General features: G+C 33.5%; 1 protein-coding gene across 1 annotated transcript in view; it reads right to left on the reverse strand.

Moving 5' to 3' along the window:
• Positions 1-275: 275 nt before the first annotated feature.
• Positions 276-17,247, reverse strand: part of pcx (pecanex) — a 28,089-nt gene continuing 11,117 nt past the window's right edge. The window contains exons 5-10 of the mRNA XM_075298525.1: positions 15,042-16,376; positions 14,807-14,967; positions 10,592-10,991; positions 10,175-10,521; positions 7,773-10,109; positions 276-2,698 (exon numbers count right to left, since the gene is read on the reverse strand). Coding sequence (XP_075154640.1) covers positions 1,514-2,698; positions 7,773-10,109; positions 10,175-10,521; positions 10,592-10,991; positions 14,807-14,967; positions 15,042-16,376 — 5,765 coding nt within the window. The 3' untranslated portion in view covers positions 276-1,513. The remainder of the gene's footprint in view (positions 2,699-7,772; positions 10,110-10,174; positions 10,522-10,591; positions 10,992-14,806; positions 14,968-15,041; positions 16,377-17,247) is intronic.

Consider the following 17,247-nt stretch of genomic DNA (forward strand, 5'->3'; position numbering starts at 1 on the left):
TAACAACTCCAAAAAGTTGTTATATTCAAAATAGAAAAGTCTACTCTTTGTTCACAATTGATTACAATTTGGACATAAGTTTATCAGAAGAATCCGCCTTAGCAAAATCAATTTTTTTTCAAAATTTGTTAAAGTCGATTACTCAGACCATAGATCTTTTTTTTGGTGGCGATTTTAATATAACATGGAGAAAATTAAATAGGAAAAAAATTATTCTAAAAAAATGTCTCAATCAAATGACCCCATTTCCTTAGCATTAGAATTAGGCTAGCAAATGTGTGTGACACAATACATTTCTTTTTTATTATGTTTGAGCTTTTATCTGCTAAGCAGATGTTTGCAGGGATTTCTTTTCACATTTTACAAGATAGTAAAAACAAAATAGAACTTGAAATATAGAAAATCTCAGTTTATAACATTGAATAAATACATATAAATACAAGTATAAAATGCTTGAATAATTTTACAAAAAACACTCGAGTTTGAATTCTCAAAAAATAATAATAAAAATAAAAATAAATTAGAACTCGAGTTATGCAATAAACTAAAGCTAAATTATTAAAATAGGGTTTACGTTTTGGATTTTTTTGTTTGTTTTGTTTTTTCTTCTTAATATTAAAACTACCAAAGTTGTATATGTGCAGTTTGATGGGAGAGAATTATGTAGAAAAAAACCTAGGTAATCTAGAGGCAAATAAAGCAAATAAAAATAATGGATATGAAACATAGTTTTTTTTTTTTGTTTTGGAGTTTTAACATCATTATACAAAATGGGAGTATTGTATTAATAGGAAATTACATTTAATTATCATTAGAATAATTGGTATAATACAATAAATGTATTTTATAATAATTATATTGGTTATTTTATAAGATTAATTTAATTAATGTTAACATATACTTTATTCAGCTAGTAAAGCAATTGTAATAAATTTTTACAACGTTTTTTTTTTTAATTTTTTTCTTTTCTAAAAGAAATAGTTTTTTTTTGTATGTTTTGAGTTTAACATTTGATCATTTGAGAAACTAAACAAATAACCCTGTTTCTTATATTTTTTTACACTTTTTTTTGTTTTTTAACAACCATATTAAAAATATATTTTTATATATAGCAATTAACTACATTTTTATATGTATGTATATAAAAAAACTACAATAACAAATATTTACATAATGAAATGATTTTTGAGTTATCTTTTTATTAAAAAAATAGATAATGCTCTGATTGAACATTTTTTTTTTTGGCTTAGAGAAGTGAAAGAAGAAGGAAAGTACATGTGGGTAGCCAAGAAAAGAAAAATAAACAAAAAATTCTAATTGAACACTTAGGTTGGCAACGCCTTGCCAAAAGTCCTGGAAAGATATTTAAAAAAAATCCTAGCCATAAATCATGTATTTCTCCATTTATAAAAACCTAGGAAAATAGCAATGCTAGAGAATGCCAGTGACAGTGGAGATTATCTCTCCATAAAATGGATTTTTGGATCTTACCAAAAACGCTATAATTCAAATGCTAAACATCTTCACTTTCCATGACTTTAGAATCTAGTTCTTCTTCTTCTTCATTTTCTTCCGTATTTTCTAATGGTAAATCTTTATCATTTTCATTACCAACCATAGGTAAGTCTTCATCATCATCTACTGAATTTTGTTTATTTGATGCCTCCACAGAAGATTCGTCTTTACTAACATCTTCAGGATGCACCACATCTTGTATTTCTTTTATCTCCGAATCAATTTCATCTTTAACATCTACAATCTGGACTTCATCTATTAAATCATCTTCAACTTCCAATTGTTCGCTTATAACGTTATCACATATGACATCCACCAAATGATCTACCAGATCTTTAGTGCTAAAATTATTGCTAATATTCGAATTTTCTGGAGAAATAGTTAATGCAACATTACTTTCATTTAGGGATTCTTTTTCCCCCGGAGAAGAAGATATTTCAGACACTTTGCATTCATCGCCTGGCAATTTTTCATCACTTGGCGGTGTAGAGACTTCATACTCAATGTCTTGTGGTGAATTGTCCTGACTACTATCTTCTTTCTCCAGTTTTAGATCTTTATCATTATCACGGACCCGTTCTAGACGTTTCAATTTTTCTCTATTTCTTTCTTTTTCTCTTTCCTTTTCCCTTTTCTCCTGTTCAACCACTTGTTGCCAGAGATTTTTCAAATACTCTTCTTGACGTTCTTTTTCCAAATTCATTAGACAACTTTCATCTTCCGAAGAACTACTACTCACCGCTTGAATTCCTGATTTACCTGTGTTCGAGCTGCGTGGTCCTTCGGCCATTAGAGATGTGGGTGGTGATTCCAAACTACTGCCCAAAATTGGTGTTAGACCACGATCAACTTGTTGCTGACGCAACTCAGCCATTTCCCTTTGCAATGAATTTCGCCTGGATGTTTCTATTTCCTTTTGAACACTATCCATAGCTTGGTTGTATTGGCGCAGGCCACTGGCCGTGACAGGAACATAATTTTCTCCAATTTCTATGAGATAAACATCACGATTAAGGGGAGTGCGACAAACTTTATTCGGATGATTTGGACGCCAAATATGTATGACATAGCCCACCATGCCGGCTCGCGGTTCCCAACCATCCCATGAGAGACGTCCTCCTTTCTGACGTAATGCTTCGAATGGCCATGCTATACGTCTACATTGGTCGATATTATGGAATATCTGAAAAACAGAAACCAAATAAAGATATTGTATAAGATATGGCGCTGGAGTAAATAAATAAAATAGAATCGGGGAACTGAATCTAGAGATTAGTAAGATAGTCGACGAGCACATGCGAAACACAGGTTAGAACACCTGAAGCAATGTAACCTAGGCACAGGAACAGATAAATTGTGGTCAACAGTGAGAGCCCTCTCGAACCCCGCTACGAGGGATGATGGGATTTCAGTCATCTTTGGCGACCGTGACTGATCCGTAGAGATGCGCTAAATACTTCAACAGACAGTTTGTCGAGAATCCCGAGAGTGATAGAGCGAAAAGGAGAGCCACTCGTCGCATACGTGGTCTCCGAGCCGATGACACACCACAATTTACCACAGCCGAAGTTACTAATGTCATCAACAGCGGGCAACCATCCAAGGCGCTGGGCCCCGACGGAATTTCAATGCTAATGCTGAAGCATCTGGCAATACTGGGCATCCCGAGAGTGACAGAGCGAAAAGGAGAGCCACTCGTCGCATACGTGGTCTCCGAGCCGATGACACACCACAATTTACCACAGCCGAAGTTACCAATGTCATCAACAGCGCGCAACCATTCAAGGCGCTGGGCCCCGACGGAATTTCAATGCTAATGCTCAAACATCTGGGAACACTGGGAGTTGAGTACTTGACCAGACTCCTGAATTTGTCCTTAGAATCTCTCATTATACGCGATGTCTGGAAAATGGGTAAGTGATTCCACTACTGAAACCAGGCAAAGACTTGAGCAAGGGTGAATCGTACAGACCGATATCCCTTCTCTCGCCAGTGGCCAAGATAATTGAGGCACTACTCCTCCCCAGCCTTGTGGAGAATTTTACAGCTGCCCACCATCAACATGGATTCCGCAAAGTACACAGTACGACAACGGCTTTGCATGCCATTTCAGCATTTATAAATAGGAGACTCAATCAGCCCAGGCCGTGTCACAGGACGGTCCTCGTGGCGCTTGACCTATCGAAGGCATTTGATACGGTCAACCATGACCGACTTTTCGAGGACATCGAGTACACGTCCCTACCGGCCGGAACCAAGCGTTGAGTTACTAATTATCTGTGCGGACGTCAGTCGTATGTGCAATTTAAGGATAGGAAATCAAGACCCCGTAGAGTGAAACAGGGAGTTCCCCAGGGTGCGGTAATATCTCCGGCACTGTTTAACCTCTACCTATCTTCCACACCCTCCAGACGGCGTCGAGATTGTATCATACACAGACGATTGTACAATCTTGGTATCTGGGCCCAATGTTGATGACATCTGTGATCGTTTAAACGTCTATATCGCTAATCTTACCAGTTATTTCACTGCGAGAAACTTGAGGATATCCCCCACCAAATCCTCAGCCACACTATTCACTACTGAACATTTTAAAGAGAAAATATTAAGTAAAAATTTTGTCGGAAGAGCCTAGTTTTTGATATACCGACCCTTGAAAATTGGCGTATAGGTGGCCGACTTCGGCTTTCTCCTATGGGCAGGGTCCGAAGTAGGCTAACGCGAACCCAAAGTGGATAAGTTGCCAGCCTTCGACCGGGTTTTGAGACTTCCTCCTATGGACAGAGTCCGAAGTGGGCTAACGCGAACCCGAAGTGGAATTGTGGCCGGCCTTCGGCAGAATTGTGCATGCAGTTGAATATTACTGTCGATGGCGAAATAATTCCGACCACAAATTACCCCAAGATTCTTGGGTCGCATTCGACAGCCTTTTCAGGTCGTCTGCCCAGCCAACTGCAATTTGTAATAAGCTCCGTGGTAGAAACAAGTCACTTGCCGGCAGTACTTGGGGTGCGGACAAAGAAACCTTGTTAACGACATATAAGGCAATTGGCCGGTCAGTGGTAAACTATGCAGTTCCAGTGTGGATACCGCAGACTGGTGATACGCAGTAGAATAACATACAGACCTGCCAGAACCCTTAGAGCTGCCCTTCAAACTGCGACTGGGTGTCTCCCCAGCACACCCCTAGATCACCTTTATGTGAAGACAAAGATCATCCCTGTGCGAAGACACCACACCATAATCCGCATACGTATTTGTGGTCCAAAAAAACTCCATATTTGGAATTTCATACAAATTGGATAAAAGCTTTCTTTCCTGGAAGCCCAAGAAGTCAAATCGAGAGATCGGTCTATGTGTTGGCTATACCAAAACATGGACCAATATCCACCATATTAAGCACCCCTATTTGTGGATCTAAAATATCTCTAGATATGAAATTTTGAGGTGTAAAATACTTCTAGATTTCAAATTTAAGGCAAATCGGATAAAAATTGCGGTTTCTACAAGCCCAAGAAGTCAAATCAGGAGATAAAGGGTGATACGGTCAAAATTTGGTCAATATAAACTTGACGTATTTCTTTCAATTTTGCATTTAAAAAACCTGAACACCCCTCATTTTGAAGGTGTGTGTGTGTAGAATGTTGATGAATAAGCTGGGTGTATCGTCTACAACCGTGCATCGAGCCAAAAAACGAGCCGGGCTATCGACTTACAAGAAGGTAGTGACTCCAAATCGCGATGATAAACAAAATACGACGGCCAAAGCGCGATCCCGGAGGCTGTGCACGACGATGCTGACGAAGTTTGACTGCGCGGTAATGGACGACGAAACCTACGTCAAAGCCGACTACAAGCAGCTTCCGGGACAGGAGTTTTATACGGCAAAAGGGGAAAGGTAGCAGATATTTTCAAGCACATAAAACTGTCAAAGTTCGCAAAGAAATATCTGGTTTGGCAAGCCATCTGTACCTGTGGCATGAAGCATTTTCATAGCTTCCGGGACTGTCAACCAAGAAATTTACGTGAAAGAGTGTTTGAATAAACATCTGCTGCCTTTTCTGAAGAAACACGGTTGTTCCGTACTGTTTTGGCTCCCACCGTGGTGCCACCGTGGGAGCCACCGTGGTGCAATGGTTAGCATGCCCGCCTTGCATACACAAGGTCGTGGGTTCGATTCCTACTACGACCGAACACCAAAAAGTTTTTCAGCGGTGGATTATCCCACCTCAGTAATGCTGGTGACATTTCTGAGGGTTTCAAAGTTTCTCTAAGTGGTTTCACTGGAATATGGAACACCGTTCGGACTCGGCTATAAAAAGGAGGTCCCTTGTCATTGAGCTTAACATGGAATCGGGCAGCACTCAGAGATAAGAGAGAAGTTCACCACTGTGGTATCACAATGGACTGAATAGTCTAAGTGAGCCTGATACATCGGGCTGCCACATAACCTAACCTAACCTACTGTTTTTGCCGGATTTGGCATCTTGGCATTACTGTAAAAAGTCCATGGAGTGGTACGCCGCCAACAACGTGCAGGTGGTTCCCAAGGACAAGAACCCTCCCAACACGCCAGAGCTCCGCCCAATTGAGAAATACTGGGCTATTGTCAAGCGGAACCTAAAGAAGACCAAAAAAAACTGCTAAGGACGAGCAGCAGTTCAAGGCAAACTGGCTTTCTGCGGCGAAGAAGGTGGACAAGGTGGCTGTACAAAATCTCATGGCAGGTGTCAAGCGTGAGGCCCGGCAATTCGGATTTGGAAAAGCGAAAGCCTAACAGAATATTTTTCCTGAATTTTATGCTAATTGAACTTGAAAAAGAAATTTAATTTGATTTTTTAAATAAACGATTTCACCGATTTCCACGCGTTTTCCCTTGACCAAATTTTGACCGTATCACCCTTTATGTTAATATGGGGGCTATACCAAAACATTGACCGATGATCACCATATTCGGCACATCTATTTGGAGTCCTAAAATACCTGTAGATTTCCAATTTCAGACAATTCGAATAAAAATTTTAGCCCAAGAAGTCAAATTGGGGGATCTGTCTATAGGGGGGCTATGCCAAAACATGGACCGAAACCCACCATATACGTCACACCTTTTTCTGGTCCTAAAATACCTCTAGATATCAATTTCTAGGAAAATTGGATAGAAATTGCGGCTTCTTGAAACCCAAAAATTCAAATCAAGATATAGGTCCTTTAGATATTAATTTTCAGGATAATCGGATAAAAATTTCGGCTTCTATTTGGGAGCTATGCCAAAACATGGACCGATGCACACCATATTCGCACATATATTTGTGGTCCTAAAATACGGCTAGATTTCCAACTTGAACTGCCTGCAAACAAAAAACGCCAAATTTTAAGCCGAAAGCTGCATTTTTGAAGGCTATAACTTGATTACAATAGACAGACAGATGGACATGGTTATATTGACTTAGAATTTCTAATATACAAGAATATCCCCCATGTTCCGATATTCGGAATCGCAAATCGCAAGAATTTATTTTTGTTATAACGAAGAAATAGAGATACTCTCCGACTCCAATCCAATCTTAATTTGAGCTTCTCATTAAAGAGAACTATATTACCAAGATTTATGCTTATAAGTTTCATGGTTAAGAAATTTTTGCGATTTGCGATTTCAAATTTCGGAACATGGGGGTATATATACTTTATATAGTCAGATATCGATATCTCGATATGTTACAAACGGAATGAAAAACTTATTATACCTCCATCACCAATCTATGGTGGTGGGTATAATAATAAAAAATAAATAAATAAAAAGTATTAAAATATGTACAAATAGCACAGATAAAACCGATAGCCTTAGTTGCTTATTGATTTTTTTTTTTGTTATGCATTTATTATAATTTGTCATTATAATCAAGATTTTATTAAAAAAAAAATAAATAAATATCAAAATTTCCCGAAAATATTAAATGAATTTTTTAAATAAAACAAAAAATCATAAATCAATTATATAATTTTTAATTGATTTTGAAGACATTTCAATTGAAAATTAATTGGATGAATTAATTTCGTGATTGGAGACACAAAAATCCAGTGAGTCTTGTAATACTTTATAAAAGAAAGCGTCATTTTTTTCTAATTTACGTGCCACCTTCTATTGCAAATGATACGTTTTTTTGTCACTTATTAGAAATTCCCAACTTAACCCTGAGTAACACCTAAAGTACCATTACAAATCCTTATATGATAGAAATAAAACAAAAAATACTCACTTCTCTTTCATCCACAATGATCACTTTTTCATACAATGCAAAACGTGGCTGGGCCACTTCTCCACTGCCTCTGCTACATGTCGAGGATGTAGACATGGTTTGTTCGCCACTTCCAACCATAACGGACGAATTACTATTGCCCGAATTGCTACATGCTACAGTTCCACCACAATTGCCACTTACAACACTTGCAGCGGCGGCCGTTAAACAAATCGGACCTTTTGTTTTGCGCGGGTAATCAACGGGAGTGGTAATTATATTACCAATACCAAGATTGCCCGATGAACAATAGATTTTTGTGTAACGTCTAGGACTTCCGGTAGCCATGCAATTGACACCGCCTCCGTTATTTGTTGCAGCGCCGGCTACAGCCATATTATCACTGGATACATCTTTGTCGAGCGTTTGTGAGGAATCATCCGAGTCTTTTGTGACCTCGGGCAACACAGAACTTGTGCTAGCTATTGGCAATGTAGCTCTTCTCTCACGTTCCGATGAATTACGCACTGATGAGGAAGACAACAATTGTTTATTTGTTCGTGACTCCCTTAGAATTTCCTGTTCGCGATTAAGTAGACCAGCCAATAAGGTGGTAGACGAAGGTTTCATCACTGTCAGGGAACTGCGCATAGATAGACCATCACTGCCAAACTGAGAACTCAATGTGGCCCCGGGTACACCCGATGCTGCAGTAGCCCGACTGAACATTGTACTGGCGGTGAGGGTATTGTAAATAGGAGGAGATATATACATGGGTCTTAAGTCTCCACTTTCGCCCAGATTGGAACAGGCCCCCGAAGGTAGACCCAAATGTGTGGTCGTCTCCATCGAAGAACCAGAACTACAGCCTTGACGACATTTTTCCCTTATGTGATGCCACCACTCTAAGATATTCGTTTTAATAGCTTCAGGAGTTATGGGACCACCCACCACTTTCCTCAACTGATCATTGGTGTCCGCATACGATGTGGTCAGAGGTGAGACATAAATCGGATAACCAATAGGTTGATCACAGCTGGAATTTATAATATTACGCAAGGCTTGCTTGGCATTTTGTATGCTACCACGTTCTGGATTACGATTGCGCAGATAGATTAGCTCTTGCTGTTGCCCAGCCCACAATCCACGAACACATTCCCTATTCAGTTTTATAACACGAAAAGTGAGCAGACGCTTGGTGAGGCGAATAATACGATATTCATCGGAGCCATCTTCCATAACATGACGTAAGGCCAATAAATTTGGGGCCCCTCTTAGGACGGCACTACGCCAAACTGGATCCGCCTCATGAGATATAACCAAATCTTTGGCACTAGTATTGATAGCTTCGTATAAAGCATCGGGGTCACGAAATTCATCCGAATTGGATATATGATCCTGTTGTAGTTTTAAAGCCATTTTTACAGCGGGAGCCACCACGGCATGCAATAAATCCATATCTGCAAAAACCCATTCATCTCGCGGTGAAGTTATACGAAAATCACCCTTAAACAAGGCATGCAAGCCATGCAAAAAGAATTCCACACCAGTCATTGAACTATGGGATGCTGTAGCTAAAGATCGGCGAGCCAATAGGCTTAGAGCCAAACATAAAGAGACTATGGGCGAGTCTTTAGCTATAGAAGGTACTTTGAGTTTTATGGGAGGTGGTTTTTCGGCCGAAGAACCCCGAGAGGGTTCTGCTGAAGCAGCCCTGCCCTCCGGCCTGGCCGAAGGAGAACTATCACTTTTCTGATAAGAATGTTTGCTACCAGAAGGTGCCGACTTACTACACCTGGTCAAAGGGGTAGAAGTTGTTGTTAGACCCGGAGCACTTTCCGAAGCCTGGCGCGATATATTGGCCAGTGAATGAGATGTGGCCATTTGTTCTGCCGAATTGACAACCACCTCATTGCTGCCCGACATGGTTGCACTTTTCTGCGGACGTATTCTTAATTGCTGTTGAGATTGTGACTTCTGTTGAGCCGTTGATAAATTCGGTGTACTGGCTATTGTGGTGGTGGACACAGCTGCCGTAGGTTGTTGGGTGGTAATGCCAGCCTGTGAAGCGGTGGGTGTAGGATTTTGATTTTGAACACTATTTGCCGTAGATGTGGGATTCATATTTTCCTTGCGCCTATCGTAACAGTAATTCAGCCAACTGAGGTAAACATAACAAAAACTGGTACGAGTGATGCCAACTGCACGAAAATCGAAATCTTCATCCAGATTAAAATTGAATATGGGATCTAAGTCCACAAATTGGCGACTGAGGGTGTGTTGCAAGGCCTCTTGGATGACAGTGGAATTCAGCCATTCATCCAATTTTGGATGTTTTATAACATAGTAAATTATACTCTAAAAAAGAGAATGAACCAAATACTTTAAAGAAAATCCTGGAAATTTTTTTCATCTAAACCCACCTTAACATAATACGTTATCAAAAATTTTCGATATTCAAACACTTGCAAGGTAGTGCTGGCCAAATTATCCGATATTGAATAACCCTCAACAACGTATTGTGAAGCCACTACCTGCCAAGCTAACCAGCGTGTGGAAAACATGGCATTTGCACTTAACATTCGTGGTAAATGGCCGGGATCACAACAACAACAGCCATCATTATCTTCAACATCCTCGGTAATAGCCTCAACTTCACGCTGCTGGCAATAGGTCCCCCGAAATTCCAAGCCACGCATTTGGAAGGTACACAAACCATTACCCAATTCAATGATATGGACCAAACAATTCAAATAATCCGAAGCCAAAACTAACATAATATAAAAAAATGTTAATTATTTTGAGAAATTCATAAATTCCTTTTTGTTTTCAAAACTTACCAAAACAATCACCCTGATTAACATTTCCCCAACGACCCATTATTAAATCACCACACAAGGAATGTTGTAATGATCTCGTTAGATGCTCATAGAATATTGAATTCAGATTATTATCATCTGCTCCCAAATCTCGTTCTAATTGTGAACTCAAACGTGTATTGGAATGATCAATACGCCTGGTGTTATAATCTCGTTCCCAGAATTTAATCGGCCGCACATAAGATGTAAGAAATATCGCACTACCTAGAAATGGATTAAGTGGAGTGGAGAGAATTGATGAGATGCCGGCCTGTAGAAATAACATGGCCGAGTGAGGTACACTAAATGGTTGGGCAAAGGCATGAAATGCTGAACCCCAGGTAATTTGCCAGGGAGCTATATAGGTGACTATAAATTGTAGCTGAAAAAGAAAGAAAAAATGCTTCATTAGGGCAAAGAGAAATAGGACCAAAATGACAATAAATTGCGTCTACTCCAACAAAGTTTGTCTAGGGTTTCCACCCAAGTTTTGGAACGAATTTATATCAACTTATGATATTTTGCTAGATTCCACTCCAAAAAAAGTGGAACTTAAATTTTATGTATATAGACATTTTGAAAAAATTCTCTATAGACATAAAATTTTGAGAAAATTTTTATAGAAATAAAATTTTGGGAAAATTTTCAATAGGAATAAAATTTTGGCAAAATTTTCTACAAAAATAAAATTTTGACAAAATTTCCTATAGAAATAAAATTTTGGGAAAATTTTCAATAGGAATAAAATTTTGGCAAAATTTTTTATAAAAATAAAATTTTGACAAAATTTTCTATAAAAATAAAATTTTGACAAAATTTTCTAAAGAAATAAAAATTTGACAAAATTTTCTATAGAAATAAAATTTTAACACAATTTTCTATAGAAATAAAATTTTGACATTTTCTATAAAAATAAAATTTTGACAAAATCTTCTTCTATAGAAAAAAATTTTGAGAAAATTTTCTATAGAAATAAAATGTTGAGAAAATTTTCTATAGAAATAAAATTTTGACAAAATTTCCTATAGAAAAAACATTTTGACAAAATTTTCTATAGAAATAAAATTTTAACAAAATTTTCTATAGAAATAAAGTTTTGACATTTTCTATAAAAATAAAATTTTGACAAAATCTTCTTCTATAGAAATAAAATTTTGAGAAAATTTTCTATAGAAATAAAATGTTGAGAAAATTTTCTATAGAAATAAAATTTTGACAAAATTTTCTATAGAAATAAAATCTAGACAAAATTTTCTGTAGAAATAAAATTTTGACAAAATTTTCTATAGAAATAAAATTTTGACGAAATTTTCTATAGAAATAAAATTTTGACATTTTCTATAAAAATAAAATTTTGACAAAATCTTCTTCTATAGAAAAAAATTTTGAGAAAATTTTCTATAGAAATAAAATGTTGAGAAAATTTTTTATAGAAATAAAATTTTGACAAAATTTTCTATAGAAAAAATTTTTGAGAAAATTTTCTATAGAAATAAAATCTTGACAAAATTTTCTATAGAAATACAATTTTGACAAAATTTTCTACAGAAATAAAATTTTGACAAAATTTTCTATAGAAATAAAATTTTGACGAAATTTTCTATAGAAGTAAAATTTTGATAAAATTTTCGATAGAAATACATTTTGAGAAAATTTTCTATAGACCCAAATTTTCTATAGAAATAAAATTTTGACAAAATTTTCTATAAAAATAAAATTTTGACAAAATTTTCTAAAGAAATAAAAATTTGACAAAATTTTCTATAGAAATAAAATCTAGACAAAATTTTCTATAGAAATAACATTTTGACAAAATTTTCTATAGAAATAAAATTTTAACAAAATTTTCTATAGAAATAAAATTTTGACATTTTCTATAAAAATAAAATTTTGACAAAATCTTCTTCTATAGAAAAAAATTTTGAGAAAATTTTCTATAGAAATAAAATGTTGAGAAAATTTTTTATAGAAATAAAATTTTGACAAAATTTTCTATAGAAAAAATTTTTGAGAAAATTTTCTATAGAAATAAAATCTTGACAAAATTTTCTATAGAAATACAATTTTGACAAAATTTTCTACAGAAATAAAATTTTGACAAAATTTTCTATAGAAATAAAATTTTGACGAAATTTTCTATAGAAGTAAAATTTTGATAAAATTTTCGATAGAAATACATTTTGAGAAAATTTTCTATAGACACAAAATTTTCTATAGAAATAAAATGTTGACAAAATTTTCGATAGAAATAAAATGTTGAGAAAATCTTCTATAGAAATGAAATTTTGACATAGTTTTCTATAGAAATAATTTTTTTACAAAATTCTATATAGAAATAAAATTTTGACAAAATTTCCTAGAGAAATAAAATTTAGACAAAATTTTCTAGAGAAATAAAATTTTGACAAAATTTTCTAGAGAAACAAAATTTTGACAAAATTTTCTATTGAAATAAAAATTTTGACAAAATTTTCTAGAGAAATAAAATTTTGACAAAATTTTCTATAGAAATAAAATTTTGACAAAATTTTCTATAGAAATAAAATGTTGACGAAATTTTCTATAGAAATAAAATTTTGACGAAATTTTCTATAGAAATAAAATTTTGACAAAATTTTCTAGAGAAATAAAATTTTGACAAAATTTTCTAGAGAAATAAAAATTTGACAACATTTTATATAGACATAAAATTTTGAGAAAATTTTCTATAGAAATAAAATGTTGATAAAATTTTCTATAGAAATAAAATGTTGACAAAATTTTCGATAGAAATAAAATGTTGACAAAATCTTCTATAGAAATGAAATTTTGACATAATTTTCTATAGAAATAAAATTTTTACAAAATTCTATATAGAAATAAAATTTTGACAAAATTTCCTAGAGAAATAAAATTTTTACAAAATTCTATATAGAAATAAAATTTTGACAAAATTTCCTAGAGAAATAAAATTTTGACAAAATTTCCTGTAGAAATAAAATTTTGACAAAATTTTCTAGAGAAATAAAATTTTGACAAAATTTTCTAGAGAAATAAAATTTTGACAAAATTTTCTATAGAAATAAAATTTTGACAAAATTTTCTATAGAAATAAAATTTTGACAAAATTTTCTATACAAATAAAATTGTGACAAAATTTTCTGTAAAAATAAAATTTTGACAAAAATTTCTATACAAATAAAATTTTGACAAACCTTTTCTATAAAATATAATTTTGACAAAAATTTCTAGAGAAATAAAATTTTCTATAGATATAAAATTTTGACAAAATTTTCTATAGATATACATTTTTGACAAAATATTCTATAGAAATGAAATTTTGAGAAAATTTTCTATAGAAATAAAATTTTGATAAAATATTCTGTAGATATACAAATTTGAGAAAATTTTCTATAGATATACAATTGTGACAAAATTTAGAAATACAATTTTGACAAAAATTTCTATAGAAATAAAATTTTGACAAAATTTTCTATAGAAATGAAGTTTTGAGAAATAAAATTTTGAGAAAATTTTCTATAGAAATAAAATTTTGAGAAAATTTTCTATAGAATTAAAAAAAAGACAAAATTTTCTATAGAAATAAAATTTTGAGAAATTTTTCTATAGAAATAAAATTTTGAGAAATTTTTCTATAGAAATAAAATTTTGACAAAATTTTCTATGGATATAGTTTTGACAAAATTTTCTAGAGAAATAAAAAGTTGACAAAATTTTATATAGACATAAAATTTTGAGAAAATTTTCTATAGAAATAAAATGTTGACAAAATTTTCTATGGTAATAAAATTTTGACAAAATTTTCTATAGATAAAATTTTGAAATAAAATTTTGACAAAATTTTCGATAGAAATAAAATGTTGACAAAATTGTCGATAGAAATAAAATGTTGACAAAACCTTCTATAGAAATAAAATTTTGACAAATTTGGGGAAAAGGCAGTGTTGCCAGAATTGGAGATTTAAGAAATTAGTTGGATCCATTAATTTCGTGATTGACTCAGAAAAAAATTCTGTGAAACCTAATGATTGGTGTAAAATCATTGTTGATTTTATGCCAACACGTCCATAATTTGATTTCCATTTTTTCATTATTAAAAGCTTTTTGTGCCACACTTTAAGGATACTTAAGTCTTCGACTTTTAATTTGAACATTGACACTTTTTTAAAAATTCTGAATGAATTTTCGCTAACTTACCTTCAAAAAGAAATCACAGCACTTGCGGAAAGCCAACGATACAAAGAAATAGTCAATTAGAAAAGTCTCCGAGGCCATTGCAAAATCCACACGAAAAAAAAGTACAGTAAACATAACAATCAGGTACTGATTTGTGGGATCCGAATATGCATTACGGATAACTAAACGTAAACAAATAGAACCAAGATATTATTGCAGATCATATTGACACCATTTTGTCATACTGTCGACTTACATTTCAAAGCACACACCGACACAATTAACGAACCCCAAGCAATACCATATTTTACCGCTATCACAGTTGCATCGGCAGTCAGTGCTGATATGGCCAAAAGGGGAAACAAAACATTCCTCTCAATCAAACACAAATATATGTAAAATTTTTCAAACCACATAATTTTCGGGGCATTCGAAACTTCATAACGGCCATATTCTTTTTGTTTCAGCAAAGGTTTAGCAAAACATAGCCAAGGCATATGTTTACGCATTTGTGGTATGATATAGTGTAGCAAGAAGCCCAGGGCTCCAGTGAAGCAATACAACACCACGTTCAGATCCGGTTGAAGGACAGTGAAAACTGTGCTACAGTGCAAACCCAAAACCACTACCGATAGAAAAATCGTTACAACAAAATCATTTTTCAGTCTTGTGTAAACAGTGTGCTGTAACTTTTTTGGCAAAGGATCAGAATTGCTTTCTGTATCGCTATTAGGATTATCGGGACAATTCATGGTAAACGCATCATTTTCATTTGGTTCCGTTTCATTAATGACGCCCGTCAATGTGGACATTTCTGCGGGATTTGTGGTCGAGGTAGTGGACATTTTATCCATGTCTGGCTCTTTGGCAGTTGTGGTAGGATTCGCGAGGTCCTTATCTTTGTTCTCTCTGGAAGATGAGCCAGCACCTGTGGTGGGCTGTGCTGAAGGAGTAACCACCTCAACTTCTTTCATAACATTTTCGTTATCCAAATTGGTGTTACAAGAACTACTCGAAGCTGTTATTGCCTTTTTACTGGTGGACATGGTGGTTTTACCCAATGTCTGGGTACTACTACCCAATGAAGAGGCTTTTGATTTACTTCTCTTCTCGCTTATATGATCCTTATCTTCTGATAAATCATTAGTTTCTGTTTCCTCTTCACCATCGGCTTCATCCAAATCTTCACCTGCATCATTTTTCGTTTCTGTTCCTGTGCTTTGTAGTTTCTCCATTGAAGACATTTCTATGTTTTCACTTTGTTTGTTTTTACCATCGCCCCCTTTGTCCCTTTCTCGTTTCCTAGAGGAACTTCTTTTCGTTTTTCCCGATGTTAATTTTTGTGTACTTGCGGTACTAACTTCATCATCATCATCATGATACGTGGACATAATACAATGTTTCATAAGAGCCCATATGTGACTAAAATCACTGGCCGAACGTGACAGATGATATCCCAGTGGTACGAGAAGAGCACAAAATATTGAAAATATAATGTGTTGTGTTCCTTTGCCTTCATTTAAAGCTGCATACAAAGGTCCATAGAGTAGTAAAACACCCATCATGGAGCGTATGACACAAAGGAAAGAGCCTGTAAATTAATTTAATTATTTTGAAACTATATTTAACTAAATAACAAATTTTTATGAAATTTTTATCAATTTAATTTTTAGACATTAATTTTTCAATTAAAATAGTAATAGATTTTGCAAAACTATTTAATTAAAAAACTAATACAATTCATAATAATTTTGTTTTTTATTATTAATTTATTTTTTAATTTAATTGTAAAACTAATTGATATTAATTTTCCAATTATTAAAATTCATTTAAATTAATTTTAAAGAAATATTTCATTAAAAAACTAATTCAATTATTTTTAATCTTTAATTATGTTCTATTATCAACTTAGTTTTTTAATCATCAATTAATTAAGATCGTAATCGATGTAGAAAAAATATTTAATTAAAATGCTAGTTGACATATTTATTGTTAATCATAAATTATTTTTTATTACCAATTTATTTTTTAAATCATCATTTAATTTTTCGGATAAAATCGTAATCGGGTTTAAAAAAATATTTAATAAAAGAAACTACTATAAAATTACTTTCAATCACCAATTAAATTCTCAATTAAAATCATTATCCATTAAAAAATTAAAATTATTATCCATTAAAAAAATTAATTTTCCAATTCAAATCGTATTCGATTTGGAAAATATATTTAATTAAAAAAGCTAATTGATATTGTTAATCATAAATTATTTGATAACAAATAATTATCTTTTAATAATCAATTCATTTTTTTAATCACAAATTATTTTTTTTTTTATTAATCATGAACAAATTTAATCAATCATCAATTGAGGTTTCAATTAAAATCGTACTCGATTTTGAATAAAATATTTAATATTAAAGGATTCAAGTATTTTAATCATCAATTATGTTTTTGTAATTATA

The sequence above is a fragment of the Haematobia irritans genome, chromosome 3 (assembly GCF_050003625.1).
Source record: "Haematobia irritans isolate KBUSLIRL chromosome 3, ASM5000362v1, whole genome shotgun sequence".
NCBI lineage: Eukaryota > Metazoa > Arthropoda > Insecta > Diptera > Muscidae > Haematobia > Haematobia irritans.